This window comes from Diabrotica virgifera, chromosome 1, assembly GCF_917563875.1.
Source record: "Diabrotica virgifera virgifera chromosome 1, PGI_DIABVI_V3a".
In the NCBI taxonomy this organism is placed as follows: Eukaryota; Metazoa; Arthropoda; class Insecta; order Coleoptera; family Chrysomelidae; genus Diabrotica; species Diabrotica virgifera.
This window is the reverse complement of record NC_065443.1, coordinates 208,781,822-208,807,301: the sequence shown is the minus strand read 5'-3', so window position 1 is coordinate 208,807,301 and position 25,480 is coordinate 208,781,822. Positions and strand designations below refer to the sequence as shown.

Here is a 25,480-nt window from a genome sequence, read left to right as displayed (position 1 = left end):
TTACTAAACGGTAAGAATTCTATGCGGCATTGCATATTTTTGTATATTTTACATGTGTGATATGCAAAACTAACAAACATTGATTAGGGTATTATGACGAATTTAAACCACATTTAAAAATTCTTCTATTTTAGTATTTTGCATAACACCAGCAGAAAAAAAGCTCATTCTGGCGCCCCCCGAACAGGGGCGCCCGCCTGCAGTGCATCCCTTGCAGGCCCGTTATCGCCGGCCCTGCGTGTGGGGAGTGAGTCAATACCAAATAAATACTCTCTGAGCTATAGAAATAAAACATTGAGACGATGATTAATATAGTTTATCCTTCGATAAGGGCTTCCTTTTTCCAGTAACTCTCGCATTCCTTCTCTTCAATTCGTCTTTCAACGCATAAACAGTCTCCAAGATCCGTATATTTCGGCCATACTTTATTATTTATTAAATCGTAATTAAAAACACCACGAATAGTCAAAACGTTGACCTCCAACTACACTAGCGCCGCCAAGCGGGAGCAACGGCGTACATAGGTTCCATTATTATGCGCGTCTACTCGATCTAGTTCGTCTTCTCGAAAATAATAAAACCAAACTCTTCTAAATCTTAAAATAGAATTTTTAAAATCAATGGGAAAATCCCCATAGTTGGCTGTACCTATACCATAGTTTAAAAAACTCATACAGAAGTAAAAACTTCAAATTGTATTCTGGTATAAAATCGTTTATTAAAAACTATCTAAAAAGTCATCCAAATGGATTGCAAAACGTTTTCGTTCTAATTCTGAACATCTTCAGCGCATTCTGCAGAGTAGTTTGAAATTAGCACACTATTTAAAGTGGTAACCCCATAATATATGGTTTATATATTATATATTAATAGAATATGTTGACTACAAGTCGATGTTGTTAGATATAATGGAATACATGCCTAAAAGGCAACATGCTTCCCTGCTAGAAAATGCTAGGTACTTGCCAGTTCAATAGGCACAGACCAACTCAGGCCTACCCTAGAAACTTTTCTACCCTTTATTGTAACTTTATTGTACCCAATTTTGATAGTTAAATTGTATTTACGAGTAAGATCAGTTAATAACTTTTTAATTTACCTACATCGTGAGAACGTATAAAGTATGCTTTGAAACAAATAGACCAGGGCGCATCTGTAAAAATATTAGTACATTTGGACGTTGAGAGGTGACTCAAATTTTTTGGCAGAAATTGCTTGAAAATAACTCAAATAATAATATTTGAGTTATCCTCCTTCTCAAAAAGGTCTGGAACATTGTTTAAATAATCAAAATGTCAAAAAATGAAGGAAAAATTTGATTTTTTTTCGTTTTTTCATTATAACTTTAAAAATATTCATTTCCAAGAAAAGTTGTATTGACATAAAGGTTGCGCAATTAAATTTCCTAAAATATAGAATTGGCTAAAGATTTAAAAAATGGTCACCCTTGTTGCAAAATAGCAATAATTGGGAAAAAACTGTACAAAAACAAGTATTCGCATTTTACGTTTTTCAACCATTTATGATAAATTTAGGACCTTCAAATTTCACCCAAAAAAACTATATGATGCAGTTAAACAACACTGTAAATTTCATTAAGATCGGTTTAATAGATTTTGCAAAATAAATTTTGCAATCCAGCTTTCGCAAAAAAAAAAAATTCATTTTTCAAAATGTTACAGTACTGAAAATAAAGCAGATAGCAAGTTAACATTTTTTTGCTCATAGAAGTGTACTGTACCTTTCATTTGCAATTTGAAAAACTAAAATCGATTAACTACCACGGCGTCAGAAATTTTTTTAAATAAACACTAATTATTGGTGCTACGTGCAGGACAGCGAATGACCTTTGATAATGATTGATACATTTTAATTTTTATTATATTTCGATACAAATAAATAAATTTTTTTATTTCAAAATAAAAACACATACTTTATCCTTTGAAATAACACTTTTTTAGCAAAAACTTTTTTTGTTCATATATTTTAACTTAGAGGTATAAAACTTAGAGTCTTAGAGAATAAAAGTTTATTATTTTTAAACATATGCAATTGTTTAAACAATATTTCACAAACAATAATAAAATTAGTTTGATTTTTGTGGAATTAAAATATTAAAATACAACAAAATATAGAGTAAGAAACTAATATATTAGATAAAGATTGGAAGAAATTTTGGTGGAAATCAACTTGTGTGAATCGAACACCGTTGTCCTGCGCGTAGCACCAAAAATTAATGTTTATTTAAAAAATTTCCTGACGCCGTAGTAAATAATCAATTTTAATTTTGCAAATTGCATAGGAAAGGTACAGTACACTTCTATAAGCAAAAAAAAATTCAACTTGCTATCTGCTTTATTTTCAGTTCTGCAAGATTAAAAAAAATGAATTTTTTTGCGAAAGCTGGATTGCAAAATTTATTTTGCAAAATCTATTAAACCTATCTTAATAAAATTGACATTGTTGTTTTACTATATCATATGTTTTTTCTGAGTAAAATATGAAGGTCCTAAGTGCAGCATAAATGGCTGAAAACCGTAAAATGCGAATACTAGTTTTTGTATGGTTTGTTTCACAATTATTGCTACTTTGCAACAAGGGTGTCTATTTTTTAAATTCTTAACCAATTCTGTGTTGTAGGAAATTTAAATACGCAACTTTTATGTCGGTACAACTTTTCTCAGAAATGAATAGTTTTAAAGTTATAATCAAAAAACCAATAAAAAAATCGAATTTTTTCTTCATATTTTGACATTTTGATTATTTAAACAATGTTCCGGACCATTTTGAGTGGGAGGATAACTCAAATATTATTATTTGAGTTATTTTCAAGCAATTTCTACAAAAAAATTTGAGTCACCTCTCAAGGTCCATCTCAAAACAGATGCGCCCTGGACTAAAATGAACGTTATAGAAGTATAATACATATTATGAAGTAAATAGTATCTATGTAGTCGTGTCACAAAAGCTGGTAATAATTTCTAATGGTTTCTACCAAAACAAATGTCATATCCACCAATTGTTCGGTTGAAAAATTAAAATTTAAAATATAAAAAATTGTTACAAAAATGTCAACTACAAAAGTATTACCAGCTTTTGTGACACCAGTTAACACTATTTATATTAATAAATAATTTGGCTGATACATTTAACATTCATTTGTTTCTAAGCATACTTTATAATTATGTTCTCAAGATGTAAGTTTTAAAAGGTAAATTAAAAGTTCAACTGAACTTACTCGTAAATACAATATAACTAACAATTAATTTGGTACAAGAAAGTTGCTGTGGTAGAAAAGTTACTTGGTTAGATATCAAATTTGGTTGTTTATTTAATTTAGTAACTAATTTATGCATTCATTAGTATGGTAAAATAGTTTTTGTAAAATAATTATAAGTTATTAAATTCAATTGAATTGTACTAGTATACGATTTATTTTAATCTTTAATTACGTTTTTATTTTCGTATTTGATATTTTAATGTATGTTTTTAAAACCAGATTATAATTATTTTTTTTGCAAAAAATTTTTTAATAAAAAATCCGCAAAAACTTAAAAGCTATAGATTTTTTTTAAATATCTACAAAACGAAACATGCTAGGTACATACAACCTTATACCAAAAGAAAGTTTGTAATATTTACTACAAAAGGCAATACTAATATACAGGGTGTCGCATTAAAAAAATGAGAAAATTTTGTATTTGCAAATAGTGATCACACTGTATATTTTATGGATATATGTCAAATTTATTTAAAAATAACAGTATACCAAAAAATTTTGACATGTCATTAAAATTTTTATTACCTTGAAAGCCTAATTCACAGCCCTTTGAATATTACAATTTTTCTCAATAAAAGTGTAAATATTTCGAAAATTGTTAACTTTAGGCCCATAATACCAGATATAAATTCTTAATATTTTTAAAAAATATATTCAAAAATGATTTAATATATAGGGTGTTCCATTTTAAAAAAAACACAACTTTGGTTCCTACCGTCGTTCTGACTCACCCTGTATAATCTAAAATAATTTTAAATTATAGACGGCTTCGATATACATTCATTTTCTTAAAAACATTTTTTTGTATATCCCATAATTTAGCCGTAACCAAATAAAACCAGAGGTTTTGTGCACCCTGTATATTTGAATAAACATCACGATATATTTTAATGTTTGAAAAGTGTAAGACTAAAAAGTAAAAAATAAAAAAATATGAAAAAAATATTTTTAAGAAACGCTTTTCTGTAGTTACAAGTGACTAAAATTAAACATATTATAAAACAATCAACTAAAAAGCAAAAAATAAAAAAAAATAAAAAAATCTAACACATTCGTTAAAGAAAAGCGTGGGGCGAAAACTGTTTATTCGATGAAGACGCGCCACGCTTTTCTTTGACGAATGTGTTAGATTTTTTCAATTTTTTTTTATTTTTTGCTTTTTAGTTGATTGTTTTATAATATGTTTAATTTTAGTCACTCGTAACTACAGAAAAGTGTTTCATAAAAATATTTTTTTCATATTTTTTTATTTTTTTTTGAAAAAATTCCTACTAGTTCTACAGATTTCATATGTACCTACACCATTGTTTTCACTTTTAAGCTATATTTTTACTAGGAATATTTTTTTGATAAAATACTTACTGTTTGAGTTATTTGCGGAAAACCGTCCAAAAACGTTTTTTTTTTGTTGAAAAATGAATATAAAATTCACTCGCAAATAACTCGAAAAGTATTGACTTAGTGAATAAACTCTATAGAACACAAGTTGCTTATAATTAGTCATTTTATTGAATTCCGGACTTACTTTGAACGTACGTTTTTTCACCCCCAAGAAGGGGTGAAACTCACCCCTAGGGCAAAATCACACAGTGGCACAATATTTATTTTTTTGGTTGACGTGTTAGCTATATGTATGCCAAATAGTCAATCCAATCGTCAATATGTCAATCCAAAAGTTTCTTTAAAATTTGGAGGTTTTGCAATAGGTACTTTAACCGCGAGTGATTCGAGTGAATGTACCTACTAATCTTGCTTGTTGAAGTGAAAAAACGCCTTAGAAGAAAAGTTGCTTAGAATTAGTCACTTGATCCAATTCCTGACTTATATTGCATGTGAATGCCAAATTTCATGTTAATCCAAGCGGTTCTTTATAATTTACACCAAAAACCGTGGGTAAATGGAGTAGATGTAAACATCAATTTTACTTGCGCGAGAGACCCCTCTAAAACGGATGTAAGTTTATCTTAGGACGGAGGCCATATTTGTCCTAGTTCGTTCTAGTTAGAAACGGCCGTTCTAATACAGTTCGACGCATCTCAGTTTGGAGGTAGGTTTCCAATCTCAATATTTGGCCGGATCTCTTATTATGGGGCGAGGCTTACGTCAATTTCAATAATTCAATGGGCAATCTTTAAGTATCTAAGTACCTATAAAGTTATTCTATTGCCCAACCTGTTGTAAGTACTCTTCATTCATCCATTCTAAGAAAGCCAGGTCAAGTGGTGTGTTGTCTTCATGTTAAGAAATCTAATATATCAAAGACTAGGTTTAATTACAATATACTTAGCGTTTAATGTTTAAAACCATTTTTACATAATTTGTTATTTAATTAATATTTTTGTTCAGTCTGTTAGGTCTGGATCCCGCGTATGAAAAAAAAGTTGATTAATAGCAAGCTGAAAATTTGTTAATAGCTTAAGGGCGTCTAGTCCGACAAACTTTGATATATGGGAACACTGGAACAGGGGAAGTTTTAATTGTGGAACAGGTTAAAAATTTGGAACGGTCAGACCACGAAAACGGCACATGTATTTTGTCCGACAGAACAGACTTAAACTCTCCGAACAGAGATTAAACTCTCATGCAAAAATCAGACTGCTATTTATCACCAAATGGGCGTTTTAATGAGTGGAACATGTAGAATATGTCAAATGGCAGGAATTATGACAGGTGATAAATAACAGTCTGATTTTTGCATGAGAGTTTAATCTCTGTTCGGAGAGTTTAAGTCTGTTCTGTCGGACAAAATAAATGTGCCGTTTTCGTGGTCTGACCGTTCCAAATTTTTAACCTGTTCCACAATTAAAGCTGCGCCTGTTACAGTGTTCCCATATATCAAGGTTTATCCGACTAGACACCCTTAAGCTATTAACAAATTTTCAGCTTGCTATTAATCAACTTTTTTTTCATACGCGGGATCCAGACCATTTATAAACATGTTTGTTAAAAATACAAATCATTTGACAACCAATTGCTGTCATTATGGTTATTGTTTTTTAGATTTTTGTAATTTCTTCCTTTTTGAATTATTAATTAATTATATTATTCGATTTCTTTCTTAACTTTTCCTATTTCAATCCCATACGTGTTTTTCTGTTGTAGTGTTTGACTTAACTTTGTTCTTTGATTATATCTTCTTCTGTTTTTTTCTTGATTATTTTGTTAATTTTGGTTAATAGTGTTATACTATTATGTGTTCGATTTTTACAAACTATTGCTCTTTTGTTAATAGATCTTGTGTTTTTGGCCGAGTTTTGGCTCAATACTACTACAGTCGGAAAAATTAAAGAATACCCATGAACGAACATATAAAACACGTTGTATGTTCCTGTCACCGTGTCACAAAGAAAATTGCCCAGCGCAATAATAATTATTATTACATGTACTTGCGCTGGCCAATTTTTTGTATGGCACGGTGACAGGAAAATACAGCGTGTTTTATATGTTCGTTCATGGGTATTCTTTCATTTTTCCTACTGTATGCAGTGGCGGCTGGTCAGAGGAGGCAAGGGAGGCTTAGTCTCCCCATAAATTTTTTACACACGGTTCACTGTTTTGTTTATTTTGCTATTTTGTTTCGCTTTAGAGATATCGCAAAAAGTTATTTGAACAAGTCGTTCCAAATAATATTCTAACCCCACATACCAAATTTCAGCACAAAATTCGCACTTTTAGTTTTTTCATTATTTGTAGTCGGGATCCTAAAATCGCAGAGGAGGCTGCTGGTCGGAAAATCTCACTTGCTAATGCTCCGCGTAGCCCAGCAGCGTTTAAGGATGGTTTAAGGAGACCCCGTCTCCTTAGATCTGTACATCGCTTAACGCACACGCTGCCCGGAGATCGGGCAAGTGAGATTTTTCGGCCAGCAGCCTCCTCTGCGGATTTTAGGATCCTGACTACAAATAATGAAAAAACTAAAAGTGCGAATTTTGTGATGAAATTTGGTATGTGGGATTAGAATAATATTTGGAACAACTTGTTTAATAGTATATTACATACCTAGCGGGAAAGTACTCTATTTCAGCCGAGCGGCAAGGCAGTTTACCGAGGTGCGAAGCACCGAGGTAAACTACAGACGCGAGGCTAGAATGAGTTCCCGAGAGGTTTGTATACTATTTTACTCACAATCGGTTAGTAGTTTTTGGATTTCTAATACTCACAATCTACCAATAATAATTTCGTTTCAAATATCTGTATCCATTTTCATTATGTGATAAGATGAATTATTTTAAGTAACCTGTGAGATCGTTGCTAGGTATCAAAACAAGTTTGTTGAATCTGACATTTAGGCGATACACGACGCCATTAATTGTACATATAATCAAATTGTGTTTATTTTACAAAAATGTCTGATAGTGAATTTGAATGTACGCCACCAGAACTGCGGGTAGCTGCAGAGAGAGCTACTGAAGGAATAATTCCTGAAAAAATCAGGGAGAGGTATGAAAACACCTATGAACTATATAGTAAATGGTATATATATATATATATATATATATATATATATATATATATATATATATATATATATATATATATATATATATATATACATTTGCAGGTAGAAAAGTGTCAGATGCTAGCCGGGAAAGTAAAGTAAGTAATAAGTCGCTTCCTGGTTACTTCAAAGGTTAGAAATCCATAAATTACTAACCGATTGTGAGTAAATAACTTTTTCCGATATCTGTAATGCAAAGCAAAATATCGGTAATTTACCGTGTTTTTGCATTCGCAGAGTAAGCCGCTTTTAGAATTAAAAAAATTCAGTTGAGTATCTTAAACAATGTAAACCTTCAACCTGTATGGACTGCAAAACTTCAAATCTGTATTTATTTTGATATGCATATCTACTTACAGAGATAGAATTGTTAACAAATAAACGGCACAAACTTTGGTAATACACTTTTACAATTATACTAACTATTTTTAAAATGATATGATATTATGAAAGAATTATGAATTATGATGATATTATAAAATGTAAATAAAAAATGGTCAAAAAAATGGGGCCTTAAATTAGATTCTTTTGGCGGATTTTTTTTTGGTAGTGCAAATTTGTCTAGATAATTTACAGTTAGGTATAGCCTCCCTATTGAAAAAATCACGAGCCGCTACTGACTGTATGTAGTATTGAGTTTGGTAGATTTGTGATTAGGACTTCAAAGTTTGGTTCTATACCTATTTATTTGTTCAATGCGTACCGCCGTACAGGTTTTGTCAATATTCAGTTTTTTTCTCAGTTCGTTTGGATTTACCAATTGCTGCCTAGTATCTATGAGTGTTCTTGCTTCGGTTTTAGTGTTAACTAATTTTTATTCATACACTTAGCATTCTGTGATGACTATCTTTTTTATGGTATTTAACGTTCGTGTGTCTAATCCTGGGTTTCCTTAATTGCATACATGCGTACAAACTTTCCAATTTGCAGCATATCACCACGCACCTTTTAATGAATTATCGAGCTAATTAGCTTATCGTGAATAACCCTGTAGATGCTTGATAACGTAAACGTTAACAACAAATATTTAAACATACATTTTAATAGTCGACAAATGATGTCAACTGACCATGGTTCGGAGGTTGAAAAAATAGTTTGTGGTCCTAGTTAATGTTTCTATTGTGAAAATGCACAGAGAAAATATTAAATGTAAGTCAAACAATAATAATTACATATGTTTTCATGTTTTTAATTGTTCGTATCGTTTGTTATGTAGTTTACGTAACAATTTATTGTAACCTTGGCATTTAAAATAAATACTGGCAGTTGTTGTTTATAACAACTGTTTTAATGATGACTATCTAAAATTCTAAAACATTAATGTAACTTGTACAATATATAATTTTGTATAATTTATAAGTCACAAGAGGATAAGCAACTGAGTCTGGGTATTTCCTAAAAACAAACATTGCAATCTCAAATTCATCCACAAAACTATGTATATTATTTAAGTAGGTACTAGTTTTCGTATTCTTCAGAATGTAATAATTAAAGGATTTTATTGACATTTGGTGAAAAGTTTGTTTGTAAAACTATTATTTGTTGACGAATGCAGAAGCGGATTTGAAGATCTGCCGCCCTTGAGCTATCCACAATTTGCCGCCCTCCCCCGCCATTTTTTACTTTTTTACCAAAATTTGCCACCCCCTGAATCCTGCCTCCCTGGGCTATTTTAACCCATTCAGCCCATATGTAAATCCAGCCCTGGTTGAATGGTTTTCACTTAGTAGATAATATTTTGGAAATATTCAGTGGTGAAAAGGTATACCTATTATAAAACTAGTGCTTCGTATACGTATTTCGTCCAAAAATTTATATTTTTCTTTTCATCAGTTTATAAAATATGTTTCAATCTAAAGGCCATTTATCGATTACCAGGCTATCATATAGTCGGAGAGATAGAAGCGGATTTTGTGTGTGATAAGTAATATGGAAAAACTATATGGGGATATGTTGAACTAGTTGTGTACATTACTTTCCCCAACGGCCGGAAACCAGAGTGGGGGCCGAGGGTAGATATAAGGGGTCAAATTCGCGGTTTTTATTATTTTTTTTGTGACGCTCTTGATAAAGATAGTGCACCAAAATTTGGGAATAAGTAGGTCATGACGTAACTAATTAAAATCTCCAGGGGAGGAAACCTGTGCCGCTGACAAAGGGGTGGGGGAAGGGGTAAATACAAAAATTATAATGGGTTTTTTGTGACGTTCCTGATCGAGATAGTGCACTAAAATTTGGGAATAAGTAGACCATGACATAACTAAGTAAAATCCCCAGAGCCGGAAACCAGATTGTAGGACGAGGCAGTAGCGTACTGATAGATCAGCGGGCCCTGGTTCCAGTTGGAATGCGGGCCCTCTCCCAATAAAAACACATATTGTATATCAAAATTTTAATAAACATTAAATAATATAAATCAACATATTATAAAAACTCAAGCTAATTTAACAGTAAAATAATATTAATCCTATCGTTTTTCATACTGACCTGACTGAGCCCTTTACTCCAGCCATTTTTATACCTAAATAATGAAACTCAAAAAATTTCTATATCTAAGGCTTCTGGTACCAAAAAAAAGTTTATTAACAGCAAGCTGAAAATTTGTTAATAGTTTAGCGTTGTCAGGGGTGAATATAACGATTAAAAGGGGTTTTTTGTGACGTTCCTGATCGAGATAGTGCACCAAAATTTGGGAATAAGTAGGCCATGACGTAACTAATTAAAATCTCCAGGGGCGGAATGCTGCGTGGCCGACAAAGGGGTGGAGACAGGGGTGAATATCAAAATTATAAGGGGTTTTTTTGTGACGTTCCTGATCGAGATAGTGCACCATAATTTGGGAATAAGTAGATCATGACATAACTAAGTAAAATCCCCAGAGCCGGAAACCAGAGTGGGGGACGAGGGTAGTTATAAGGGGTCAAAGTCGCGGTTTTTACTATTTCTTTTTCTAACGCTCATAATTACGCTTCTAAGTATAATTAAATAAAAGGAGAACAAAAAATTACACTTTTTTCGAATAAACTTTTTATCCCATTCCTAGATTTTGTGTCACATTGGAACTACTAAAATCGTTTATCTATAACAAGAAATCGAACTTAACTGACAACATTTGGCAACATAGAGAAATAGTCACCGTTATTACAATGCCTATTATTACAATATTGTGCTTTCGTCTTTGATACTGTCACCTACTTCTAACGCACTGTTGTCAAAGGTTCGCAAAACTTTCGAAAAACCGTGCGGCAAAACTTTCGCTTGAATTAATATTAATGACACACTGATGTAGCTTCTTAATACTTGTAGATGTAAATAAAATTATATTTTGAAATGAGAAACAATGATTTTTTATCTAATTTCATCATTGTTTCTATCAATTAATAACAACAATTTCGAGAACAATAAATATAATTATTTGCATAAATCAATGTTATAAAAATTTTTTGAAAAAGATAAGAAATTTTAATTTTTTCTCTATAATATAATGTCACTGTCAGTGTCGAATTATCGAGGCACTGTTGCCTCACCGTTAAAAGTTCGCAGAACTTTCGAAAAATAAAAATATTGATGCCGCGCTACTGTTTACTCTTAAGTGGCTAATTTAGAAATAGTAGACATATTTGTATACATAAGCTTTCTGATAACCAACAATGGTGATAGCTCCTCAGAAATCAATCGTAGACAGAGGCCCATAGCAATGTCCCCTACCGCAACAGCTATATCGATTAATAACAAGGAATATTAAACTCACGTTGGTCAATGCTCTTATTTTTTCCATTACTGGCATTACTACATGGCAGCTGAAACATGCGGACTCTCAAAAAAATCTATAGAAGAAAGATCGAAGTCTTTGAAATGACATTTCAGATACATGTCAGGTGTTTAGATATACCTCAGTGAGTTCTTTCTTTTATGACGACTACTTTTATAATTTTGTTAGTTCGTCATTAATTTTTTGTTCTTTTGACCCCAATCTTTTATAGTTCCAAGTAGCTCTCTTTAATCTGTCTGTTAGCCTAATTCGTTTATTCCTTTGCCGGATCGTTGTGTTTTTTGTTTCCGTCTTTTTAGTTTCATGACTTTGAGTAACAAGTGAGTGTCCCTATAACAAACTACCAATCTGTAGTAAATTGGATGTTGAATATGCCTCTTTGTGGCTTTCCAACCTATCTTGTTTTCTGCAAGGGTCCATCTCTTAATCAACTTTTGGTCAATGTGCTTCAGTTATTTTTCAATGTGTCGGATAGTCACCGGAAACCCGACTTTCACCCTCTCTTGTTATTTGCTTAATTTGTAATTTGTATCTAAGGGTGAACGGTGAACGATTTGGATTCACAAATCAGAATTCGTATCCACACAAAGATACGTGAAGACAAAACAGGCAGTGTGTCTAAAATCAGCAAGTAAGAAGGATATTTAAAAAGGAAAAACGACTATTATGTCAATTTGTTGAATCAACTTTTGGTTATTTAGTAAAAAATAAAGTACTTTTCTTCAATAAGAAGAACACACTTGCTCGACTCAATGTTTGCATTGCCCAACATTAATAAATTGGGTTTAAATTTTATTAGTACCTTATTTGCACTACTCTCTATACTCCAGGGTAATAAGCTAGAAATAGACCATGTTCGGGTATACTGAAAGATCCAGGTAGCTGACTACTTTTTCAGTTATTGTAGACCTATACGAAGAAAACCTACCTGTTTCCTGCCTAGAGTTCGCCTCCGTTTTTTTATTATTAACAATTTAGTACAAAAATCGCGATTTTTTTCGATTTTTTGCACCCCATTCAAAAACTAAATAGTTGACATAAGATTTAATTTGTTAGAACATTAAAAAACCTTCAAAATGCCGATTTTTAAAAGTTAAAAAGTTAATTTTTTGCTACGCAAACTGCAAAATAAGTGAAAATCGTTATTTGTTAATATAATTTTTACAAAAACTACCTTAAAACTTTAGTTTTTCACCCAAAGTTTGGTATTGGGGTACTTAGCAATCCCTCAAAATTTGAGACCGATTTATTAATTAGTTTAAAAGTTATTCTATTTGTTTATCCCAGAGACCTTTATTTTGCAATAACATACGACAGCAAATAATGAAGATAGGGCAATTTTGCGTATGCCAAATAAAAGTAGAAAAGTGATACTATTAAAATGTACTAAAAAAGAAAGAAAAATTTAATATAGTCAAAAATTCTAATGCCAAATTTTTGAAATTTTGTAGTTTATAAACATTTAGAACAACTTTAAAAAAATTGTACGTAGAAAAAATCGTTTTACTAATTCGAAAAACTCGTATTTTACACGAATTTTTAAAAATGCAGTTTAATTGGTGACTACTCGTGATAAGTGAAGGGGGAGCTGGGAACCGACAAATGCACTAGTTCAAAAACTAAAAAATGCAACTAATTTTCTATATCTCGGGATCTACTGAAAATATTTTGATTTTTCTTTTTTTAATTTGTATGTAATTTTTCTATAAATTACAAATATGCAATTTGTCTGGACATTTATTACTTAATTTGTTTCTAATTTGTAAATAAACACTCTAATTTGTTTAAACAATTTTTGAAAAAATAATTTGTTCCCAAAAATCCATATTTTTAATCATAATATCATTATTAATCATAGAAAAAGTTAAGGTATACTTCAATAAATAAATTATCTTCAACAAATAATTATCTAATAAAAATAATGTATTTATTAAAGTGTACTTTAACTTTTTCTGTGATCATTAATGATGCTATGATTAAGAAAATAGATTTTTTAATAACATATATTTTTTACAAGAATTGTTTAAACAAATTAGACTGTTTATTAATTAATAAATTTATAAACAAATTGCATATTTGTAATGTACGTAGAAATTACATACAAATTAAAAGAAGAAAGATCAAAATCCATTGAGTTGATCCGGAGATACAGAAATTTGTATTAGTTTGAAATTGGTTTTTAGGTGTTTTAACTCGGTGGATTTGTAGGTTCACCTTAGTAACCGTTTGAACTACATGTTTGAAAAATCGTAGTGGGCGCTGTGCAGGTACAATGTTTCTGAAATTTTTTTAACAAAAACTACAAATCCTATTCTTTAAAATGGCATCAATGAGAGGCCTTAATTATTATAAAAAAATTAGCTGTGAATTAAAAAAAAACACATGGCTAACTTTGGCCCAATTGAACCCAGGCTAAATTTTTTTATTTGAAAATTCGTGTTAAAATATTAGCTTTTCGAATATATAAAAATATTGTTTCTACGGATAATATTTTTAAAGTTATCCTAAATGTTTATAAACTACAGAATTTCAAAATTTTGGCATTAGGATTATTGACTATATTAATTAATTTTTTTACCTTTTTTTAATACACTTTGATACCATCAGTCTTCTATTTTCATTTGGCATACTCAGGATTGTCCTATGTTCATTATTTTCTGTCTTATGTTATTGCAAAATAAAGGTCTCGGAGATAAACAGATAGAATAACTTTTAAACTAATTAATGGATCGATCTCAATTTTTGGAGGTTTGTTAAGTACCCCAATACCCAACTTTGGGTGAAACACTAAAGTTCTAAGGTAGTTTTAGTAAAAGTTACCAACAAATAACAATTTTCACATATTTTGCAGTTAGCGTAGCAACAAATTAACTTTTTAACTTTAAAGAATCGAAATTTTGAAGGTTTCTTAATGTTCTAAAAAATTAAAGTTTGTAATTTTATGTCAACTATTTAGCTTTTGAATGGGGTGCAAAAAATCGAAAAAATCGCGATTTTTGCACTAAAATGTTAATAATTAAAAAACGGACGCGAACTCTAGGCAGGAAACAGGTAGGTTTTCTTCCTATAGGTCTACAATAACTAAAAAAGTATTTTATTTATTTATTTATTTATTTATAAAAAGTTTATTTAGTATTATTTTGTATTTTGACAAAGACACCCGACTTGGGCGTCGAAACGTTAATAAAATCATTTTTAGGTAAAATTGTGGCTTATTTCCCATTTGAATATACTTGATTATAAAAATGCCACAAGAAAATAGCTTCAGAACAACACTAAAAAAGTAGTCAGCTACCTGGATCTTTCAGTGTCCCGAGAAAATCCTTATTATCCTGAACTACTAGATTTTGATCTTAAAACGCCTACACAGAATCTTTCGACCATTCTTATCGGGGTTAGCTCTACACACGTCTCTACCAAACTATATGAAAAAACACTTATAGCCTTTGAATTGCAAATTTTAAACGTCTACACATGCCCTGACCTGACCATCTGAGTGTCGGGGCTGACGACCCGACGGTCGAGTCGGGCTATAAATTTTAAACTTTTGTAAATTTTATTATAACTATATCATAAACAATTTATCATATTTATCATAAACAAATGACTTGTTAACTATGAGAATTTACTACTTGGAGCTGTATATTTTAAAACTTTGCATTTTTTGTACTCCCAATGATGACATTAAAAATTAAGAAATACGGCTTACGCTCGATTTCATAATAAAGTTAAAGTGGTCTTTAAATTTTAAGTTAGTACCTTTATCAAACTTTAAATTTAAATTCCACTTTAACTTTATTATGAAACCGAACTTTAATCTTGTTATCTTTAAATGAGAAAAAATGTAAATAAAATAATAATTTTATACTAATATACCTAATACCTAACTAATATTCCTTTTACCAGGACAAAATTTTTTTATTAAATTTTACTACTAATAATTTTATGCATCTCATTCACCATATAGGGGAGTGCATGTAGATTTTCACTTCGGAAAAAATCAAACAAGATAGAACTTTTTGTAATTTCATTAACAAATGTTTAATAAACAACATATCAAAAAGTTCTACTCGAGAAGTGGGTGCTTCATTTTTTATTAAACAAATGAACTGCGAAATTAGATGTTTTTTTAAATAACTCCGAAAATATAAATTTTAGAAAAAAACTGACTTATCTATTGAAAAATTCAGAAAATTGTACAAAATAAACCTTATATAAAGATTTTTCTAAAACTAAATCTATAGCTTCTATAATTTTTTATTTATAACGCTAAAGTCACCCTTCTCACAAACATTGGAGCACTGTAAACTAGCGTTCGGCGAAGTGCGTGGTTGAGTTATGTCAATGTAATTCTTAAACTAATGGATCAAATGAAATTTTACAAACTGGAAATGAAAGAAGAACAATTAAGCTATCTTATGGTTATAATAAAAAGAAATAAAATGTATGGGCATAAGTACGGTGTGGGCGGAAAGTGAGACTTGATGAATTTTGTTTAAAAATGATTAAAAAATGTGTAACTATGTAATTCAATTTTACTTATAAACTTCTCCAATTTGCACAACTTACTTCTCAAACATCTTACTAAACGATGTTTTATTCAGAAAAAATCTCACAAATTTAACTCAAATGATACGACATCTCAAAAAATATAATTTTTGAAAACTTTGTAGTTTTACAGAATTACTACCATTTTAAGACGATATTACTCAAGTTGGAACAGATTTATTACAATTTTATAGGTGTGTTTTTTAAAGCTTAGGATGCAATATTTAAAATGCACTAAATTATTTTACTTTAGAAATGACATAAACAATTTCTTTTTGAGAAAATTAAGAAAGATAAAATAATGCAATAAAAAAACCGAAAATTTCCTGCTAAAAAAATGTTTATACAAAGTGATCAAAACTTTTTTCTGTAAAACTTACCTAAAATACATTTAATAATAAGCTTCAACAATAATATATGTTCAACAAAAAAAATTGATTTTTTGTGCTCTTATACAGTATGTCGTAAATTGGAACCTATTGATAACTTTTTTATTATCAGTTTTACGAAAAAACGTTATTCTTTATAAAATACTGTACATCATATATAATCTGAGATGCAACCATGAGATATGAAATTTTATTAATTATACGAGTTATGTCAAAAAATATAAATTTCACTCAAGAGTAAAGCACCTTTAAATTTCACAATATTGAAAATTTTTGTTAAGAAAAGTTGTTTGGAATTAAAAACTAAGTTCCAATGTTCAATTACGTCCTTCTAATTGAAATATTATGCACTATAAGGGCACTTAACTGTTAAGCGAAATTCATATTTTTTTACATACCTCGTATGAAATTGAAAAAGTTTGATATATGATGGTTGTATCTTAGATTTTAGACCAGGTAGAGCATTTTATGCGGAATAATTTGTTTTCGTAAAATTGGTAATAAAACAGTTATCATAAATGTAATAAAATGATAAGTAATCGCGTAATTTGAGAAAAAATTTTTCTTAATTAGAAGGATATAATTGTATAATAAAATATAGTTTTTAATTCCAAATAACTTTCCATAATATCAATTTTTATTATTCTGGAATATAAAGTCACTTTACTCCTTAACGAAATTCATATTTTTGACATACCCTGTATAAAATTGATAAAATTTGATATCTGATGGTTGAGTTTTAGATTTTAGGCTATCCTGAGCATTTTATGGGGAATACTTTTTTTCGTAGAATTGATAATAGAAAAGTTTCCCATATGGTTCCTAGATACGCAGATATACTGTATGAGCTACTGTATAAGAATTTTCGAATTGTAATGCCATATTCAGATTCAGCATACTCAAAATTCAACGATATTTTTAAAATTGTTTATACGAAACAATTGTTATTGTTTAATTAAACAATTAACAAACAAAATTGGAAAGAAATCCTTTGTAAAAGGTATAAATTTTTTTTTATTAAAAATCCCTTAAAAGGGCTACATCACAACAAAACGTTTTCGATTTTTATAAAAAATCATCATCAGTGTTCGATCTAAAAATAAGTATAACGGATTTAATGAATATAAAGTTATTATTTAAATTTTGACAAAGGTTAGAGCAAGTTGGTTATACTTACAAACTGGATGCTAGCTGAGCCACAAAAGAAAAATATCTGGGTAAAAACCCTTTACATAAAATATAGATGCCTTAAAAGTGCATACTTCAAGAAAAAGGCCTGTGATGGTCACATGGCAAACAGGATAATGCCCTAAGGTAGGTAAGGTATACAGGTTTCCCAACACGTGGGATCCAAATTGAGTTGATCACATTTCAATGACTTAATGGCAACTGAATGCGAAATGAGTGATATTTCTGAAAGGTGTCAAAAGACAGATGGACAACGTGACGTGGAATTTACCCTGTGTTACGACAGCCAACTAATTGTTAGTAAAATATTTAATGAAAATTTACATAGTAATAACAAACATCAACAAAGTTGTGGCTATAATTACATTTAAGTAAGTACCTTGAATATGTAAGATGAACGTAAAGTATGAAATGATTTTTATAATGAGAAATAGCCAGAATCTATGCAGCCATCTATACATGTTCCTATTCAAATTGAAGTAAGTCCAACTAGAGCAGGGCGCATCTGTAAAAATATTAGTACACTTGGACGTTGAGAGGTGACTCAATTTTTTTTGCAGAAATTGCTTAAAAATAACTCAAATAATAATATTTGAGTTATCCTCCCTCTTAAAAAGGTCCGGAATATTGTTTAAATAATCAAAATGTCAAAAAATGAAGGAAAAATTCGATTTTTTTCTTCGTTTTTTGATTATAACTTTAAGAGTATTAATTTCCGAGAAAAGTTCTATTGACATAAAAGTTCCTACAACATAGAGTTGGTTGAAAATTTAAAAAATAGTCACCCTTGTTGCAAAATAGCAATAATTGGGAAAAAACTGTACAAAAACAAGTATTCGCATTTTACGTTTTTCAACCATTTATGATAAATTTAGGACCTTCAAATTTCACCCAAAAAAACTATATGATGCAGTTAAACAACACTGTAAATTTCATTAAGATCGGTTTAATAGATTTTGCAAAATAAATTTTGCAATCCAGCTTTCGCAAAAAAATTCATTTTTTCAAACTGTTACAGGACTGAAAATAAAGGAGATAGCAAGTTGGAATTTTTTTTGCTTATAGAAGTGTACTGTACCTTTCATTTGCAATTTTCAAAACAAAATCGATTAACCACCACGGCGTCAGGAATTTTTTTAAATAAACATTAATTATTGGTGTTGCGCGCAGGACACCGGATAGTTTGCTCTGACTGGGCATTCCAATGACCTTTGATAATTATTGATACATTATAATTTTTATTACATTTCGATATAAATAAATAAATTTGTTTATTGCAAAATAAAAACACATACTCTATCCTTTGAAATAACACTTTTTTCAGCAAAAACTTTCTTTGTTCATATATTTTAACTTGAGAATAAAAGTTTATTATTTTTAAACATATACAATTGTTTAAACAATATTTCACAAACAATAATAAAATTAGTTTGATTTTTGTGGAATTAAAATATTAAAATACGACAAAATATAGAGTAATAAAATAATATATTAGATGAAGGTTGGAAAAAATTTTGGTGGAAATCAACTTCATGTGAATCGAACACCGCTGTCCTGCGCGTAGCACCAATAATTAATGTTTATTTAAAAAAATTCCTGACGCCGTGGTAGTTAATCGATTTTAATTTTGTAAATTGGAGATACAGTACACTTCAATACGCAAAAAAATTTAAACTTGCTATCTGCTTTATTTTCAGTCCTGTAACATTTTGAAAAAATGAATTGTTTTTGCGAAGGCTGGATTGCAAAATTTATTTTGCAAAATTTATTAAACCGATCTTAATGAAATTTACAACATTGTTTTACTGTATCATAAAGTTTTTATGGGTGAAATATGTAGGTCATACGTGTAGCATAAATGGTTGAAAAACGTAAAATGCGAATACTTGTTTTTGTATGGTTTTTTCGCAATTATTGCTATTTTGCAACAAGGGTGACTAGTTTTTTTAACTTTTAACTAATTCTATATTGTAGAAAATTTAATTACGCAACTTTTATGTCAGTACATCTTTTCTGGGAAATGAATACTTTTAAAGTTATAATCAAAAAAAGGAAGAAAAAAATCGAATTTTTCCTTAATTTTTTGACATTTTAATTATTTAAACAATGTTCCGGACTTTTTTGAGAGGGAGGATAACTCAAATATTATTATTTGAGTTATTTTCAAGCAATTTCTGCAAAAAAAATTGAGTCACCTCTCAACGTCCATCTCAAAACAGATGGGCCCTGGACTAAACTGTGCTGTTGAAAATTTGATTTACTATGAATTAAAAGGAGTGTTTGGTTTAATTGTACCAATGGCAGAGTAAATTAGAGAGTCTGTGGTAAATGAAAGTCTGATATTAAAGTAGTGTTGAAATTAAGATAAGTTGTATGAGTCACAGGATTAAACTGATATGATATAATGATATGTGAATTAATTGGTTAAGGTACCTGAGTGTTGATATTGGAAGTGAAGAAGAATATCAATTGAACTAATAACCTGGCAAAAGTATGAGGTCCTCTTATGTAACATAAGCATCTAGGGCTAAACATGTTTATGAAATAGGGATTTTTTCTATTTTTTATTTTTTATACCAAGTTATCGAGTTGAATTGAAAAGGTTTAAAACTGGATGGATGTATGAAGGTGTATTGGAAAACAAGCAATATGTGTATAATTAGAAGGTAGTGAATAATTTGTGATTTGATATCAGAATTGTTTACTGTAATGAGGTGTGATGAAAAAGGCTGGGCGCCCCAGAAACCAGACCCCACATCCTATGGATAAGAGAGTGGAAGAATTAGTATAAAAACCTTTTATAAATATTTTTCTGAAGTTTAGTTGGACCTATAACGAAAACCTGATCAAATGGCAATAAGTTACGAAATTGGGTGGAAGAGATCAAATAGTGTTAGAGTTGTGACTGGTCGATTTAGTAAAAACTGTGGAAAAAGTTAAAGTAGATTATTTTGGAAGACTAGTAGAAGTTAAGGGATAATGAGTTGATGTTAGAAATGTCATCTGTTAAATAAGTAAATATGGAGGAAAAGTTAATATAAATGAAAAAAAGAGTTTGAAAACAGCAAAGAAGTTTGGAAATTTAGGTTAAGAAAAAAGTTGACGATGTAAGGGATTGAAGTCACGATTGAAAGACACATGGCGGTTAACACAGTTAGGGCTACTTTGCTTTTCTCTAATTATTTCCAAGTCCTCGTATAGGTCCAGTCTTAAGAAATTCTTTTGAGGTATGTTGTGTATTAGAGAAACATTTTCTGGAATGTTAAGAGTATGACTGTTTTGTTTTAAATGTTGAGAAAAAGTGGAAGTGTTCTCTCTTTTTGTGTGTTCAAGGGAACGAGATGCTAGTGACCTACAAGTTCTTCCTATGTACGTAGCATCACAGTCAGAGCATTGAAGTTTATAAAGAACTTGTAGGTCACTAGCATCTCGTTCCCTTGAACACACAAAAAGAGAGAACACTTCCACCTTTTCTCAACATTTAAAACAAAACAGTCATACTCTTAACATTCCGGAAAATGTTTCTCTAATACACAACATACCTCAAAAGAATTTCTTAAGACTGGACCTATACGAGGACTTGAAAATAATTAGAGAAAAGCAAAGTAGCCCTAACTGTGTTAACCGCCATGTGTCTTTCAATCGTGACTTCAATCCCTTAAATCGTCAACTTTTTTCTTATCCTAAATTTCCAAACTTCTTTGCTGTTTTCAAACTCTTTTTTTTCATTTATATTAACTTTTCCTCCATATTTACTTATTTAACAGATGACATTTCTAACATCAACTCATTATCCCTTAACCTCTACTAGTCTTCCAAAATAATCTACTTTAACTTTCTCCACAGTTTTTACTAAATCGACCAGTCACAACTCTAACACTATTTGATCTCTTCCACCCAATTTCGTAACTTATTGCCATTTGATCAGGTTTTCGTTATAGGTCCAACTAAACTTCAGAAAAATATTTATAAAAGGTTTTTATACTAATTCTTCCACTCTCTTATCCATAGGATGTGGGGTCTGATTTCTGGGGCGCCCAGCCTTTTTCATCACACCTCATTACAGTAAACAATTCTGATATCAAATCACAAATTATTAACTACCTTCTAATTTTACACATATTGCTTGTTTTCCAATACACCTTGATACATCCATCCAGTTTTAAACCTTTTCAATTCAACTCGATAACTTGGTATAAAAAATAAAAAATAGAAAAAATCCCTATTTCATAAACATGTTTAGCCCTAGATGCTTATGTTACATAAAAGGACCTCATACTTTTGCCAGGTTATTAGTTCAATTGATATTCTTCTTCACTTCCAATATCAACACTCAGGTACCTTAACCAATTAATTCACATATCATTATATCATATCAGTTTCCTCCTGTGACTCATACAACTTATCTTAATTTCAACACTACTTTAATATCAGACTTTCATTTACCACAGACTCTCTAATTTACTCTGCCATTGGTACAATTAAACCAAACACTCCTTTTAATTCATAGTAAATCAAATTTTCAACAGCACAGTTGGACTTACTTCAATTTGAATAGGAACATGTATAGATGGCTGCATAGATTCTGGCTATTTCTCATTATAAAAATCATTTCATACTTTACGTTCATCTTACATATTCAAGGTACTTACTTAAATGTAATTATAGCCATAACTTTGTTGATGTTTGTTATTACTATGTAAATTTTCATTAAATATTTTACTAACAATTAGTTGGCTGTCGTAACACAGGGTAAATTCCACGTCACGTTGTCCATCTGTCTTTTGACACCTTTCAGAAACATCACTCATTTCGCATTCAGTTGCCATAGGGCTTTTCATCGACTGTCATTTGTTTCGAGCTTCTGTCATATGTCGTATACTCCGTGTATATTAATATTAAACACAGATCATACAACATATGATAGAAGCTCGAAACAAATGACTGTGAATGAAAAGCCCTATTAAGTCATTGAAATGTGATCAACTCAATTTGGATCCCACGTGTTGGGAAACCTGTATACCTTACCTTAGGGCATTATCCTGTTTGCCATGTGACCATCACAGGCCTTTTTCTTGAAGTATGCACTTTTAAGGCATCTATATTTTATGTAAAGGGTTTTTACCCAGATATTTTTCTTTTGTGGCTCAGCTAGCATCCAGTTTGTAAGTATAACCAACTTGCTCTAACCTTTGTCAAAATTTAAATAATAACTTTATATTCATTAAATCGGTTATACTTATTTTTAGATCGAACACTGATGATGATTTTTTATAAAAATCGAAAACGTTTTGTTGTGATGTAGCCCTTTTAAGGGATTTTTAATAAAAAAAAATTTTATACCTTTTACAAAGGATTTCTTTCCAATTTTGTGATTGATGGTATACAGCCAACTACAGGAAAACTTGTTCTTTTCCTTGTGGATTTTGTTTTTTAATTAACAAACAATTAGCGGCAAAATCTGTGAGTAGAACTTTTTACTTTAACATGTATATAAACTAACAAAAAAAGTTTTAGAAAAATATAAGCTTGTTTGAATTATTCCGAAATAATGCATGTTTTCGTTCTATCTTGACTCCTCTAATATTGCTAATACTTTGTTTATTTCGTTCTTTCTATATTGATTAACATACAGATGCACAAGTTTAAAATTATAAATAAAAAAAAAACAATTTGCTTACACCAAATCATATTATATTGGTATGCGAAATATAAAATTGCACTCGGGCTGCAATGCAAAAAATGCAAAAAATACGCTAGCACTACAGTTGGCTACTAACGTTTTGTCAGATAGTTTGGTCGGGACGTGTGTTGTAGAGCTGACCCCGACAAGAATGGGTAGGGAATTCTGTCGTGTCAAGAGGTCAGGTCAGGGCGTGTGTAGACGTTTTTAGCGATTATAATCTGTTTTCAAACCTAAACCATCGCTCGACGGAATGATATTTTGGTTTATGGCGAGGGAATCGTTCACGTAAATAGCTATTTTAGTCCAGGGCGCATCTGTTTTGAGATGGACGTTGAGAGGTGACTCAAATTTTTTTGCCGAAATTGCTTGAAAATAGATCAAATAATAATATTTGAGTTATCCTCCCTCTCAAAAAGGTCCGGAACATTGTTTAAATAATCAAAATGTCAAAAATTGAAGGAAAAATTCGGTTTTTTTCTTGGTTTTTTGATTATAACTTTAAAAGTATTCATTTCCGAGAAAAGTTGTACAGACGTAAAAGTTGCGTAATTAAATTTCCTACAATAGAGAATTAGCTATGAATTTAAAAGATAGTCACCCTAGTTGCAAAATAGCAATAATTGCGAAAAAACCATACAAAAACAAGTATTCGCATTTTACGTTTTTCAACCATTTATGCTATACTTAGGACCTTCATATTTCACCAAGAAAAACTTTATGATACAGTAAAACAATACTGTAACTTTCATTAAAATCGGTTCAATAGATTTTGCAAAATAGATTTTGCAATCCAGCTTTCGCAAAAAAAAATTCATTTTTTCAAAATTTTACAGGACGGAAAGTAAAGCAGATAGCAAGTTGAATTTTGTTTGCTTATAGAAGTGTACTGTACCTTTCATTTGAAATTTTCAAAATTAAAATCGTTTAATTACCACGGCGTCAGAAAATTTTTGAAATAAACATTAATTTTTGGTGCTACGCGCAGGACAGCGGTATTCGATTTACACAAGTTGAGTTCCACCAAAATTTCTTCCAATCTTTATCTAATATATTATTTTCTTACTCTATATTTTGTTGTATTTTAATATTTTAATTCCACAAAAATCAAACTAATTTTATTATTGTTTGTGAAATATTGTTTAAACAATTGCATATGTTTAAAAATAATAAACTTTTATTATTTAAGTTAACATATATTAACAAAGAAAGTTTTTGTTAATAAAAGTGTTATTTCAAAGGATAGAGTATGTGTTTTTATTTTGCAATAAACAATTTATTTATTTATATCGAAATGTAATAAAAATTAAAATGTATCAATCATTATCAAAGGTCATTGGAATGCCCAATCAAAACAAACTATCCGCTGTCCTGCGCGTAGCACCAATAATTAATGTTTATTTAAAAATTTCCTGACGCCGTGGTGTTAATCGATTTTAATTTTGCAAAATTGCAAATGAAAGGTACAGTACACTTCTATACGCAAAAAAATTTTCAACTTGCTATTTGCTTTATTTTCAGTCCTGTAACATTTTGAAAAAATGATTTCTTTTACGAAAGCTGGATTTCAAAATTTATTTTGCAAAATCTATTGAACCGATCTTAATGAAATATACAGTATTGTTTTACTGTATCATATAGTTTTTCACGGTGAAATATGAAGGCACTAAGTGTAGCATAAATGGTAGAAAAATGTATAATGCGAATACTTGTTTTTGTATGTTTTTTTCACAATTATTGCTATTTTGCAACAAGGGTGACTATTTTTTAAATGTTTAACAAATTCTGTATTGTAGGAAATTTCATTACGCAACTTTTATGTCAGTACAACTTTTCTCGAAAATGAATACTTTAAGTTATAATAAAAAAACCAAGAAAAAAATCGAATTTTTCCTTAATTTTTTGACATTTTGATTATTTAAACAATGTTTCGGACCTTTTTGAGAGGGAGGATAACTCAAATATTATTATTTGATTTATTTTCAAGCAATTTCTGCAAAGAATTTGAGTCACCTCTCAACGTCCAAATGTACTAATATTTTTACAGATGCATCCTGGTCTATTTCGAAGACGCTCTTGTTGACCAACACTGAGTCATATAAATACGATTATGTGAAGCTAA

General features: G+C 30.2%; 1 protein-coding gene across 3 annotated transcripts in view; it reads left to right on the top strand.

Annotated features, from left to right (window-relative positions):
• The window catches only part of LOC114334057 (choline transporter-like 2), a 257,905-nt gene that overhangs the window by 101,964 nt on the left and 130,461 nt on the right, over positions 1 to 25,480 (top strand). Inside the window, exon 1 of one of the 3 annotated variants that reach the window (XM_028284064.2) lies at positions 8,544 to 8,927. The exons of the other annotated variants lie outside the window; for them this stretch is intronic. Coding sequence (XP_028139865.1) covers positions 8,906 to 8,927 — 22 coding nt within the window. The 5' untranslated portion in view covers positions 8,544 to 8,905. Of the gene's footprint in view, positions 1 to 8,543; positions 8,928 to 25,480 lie in introns of those variants that run through there. 3 annotated transcript variants of the gene reach the window in all.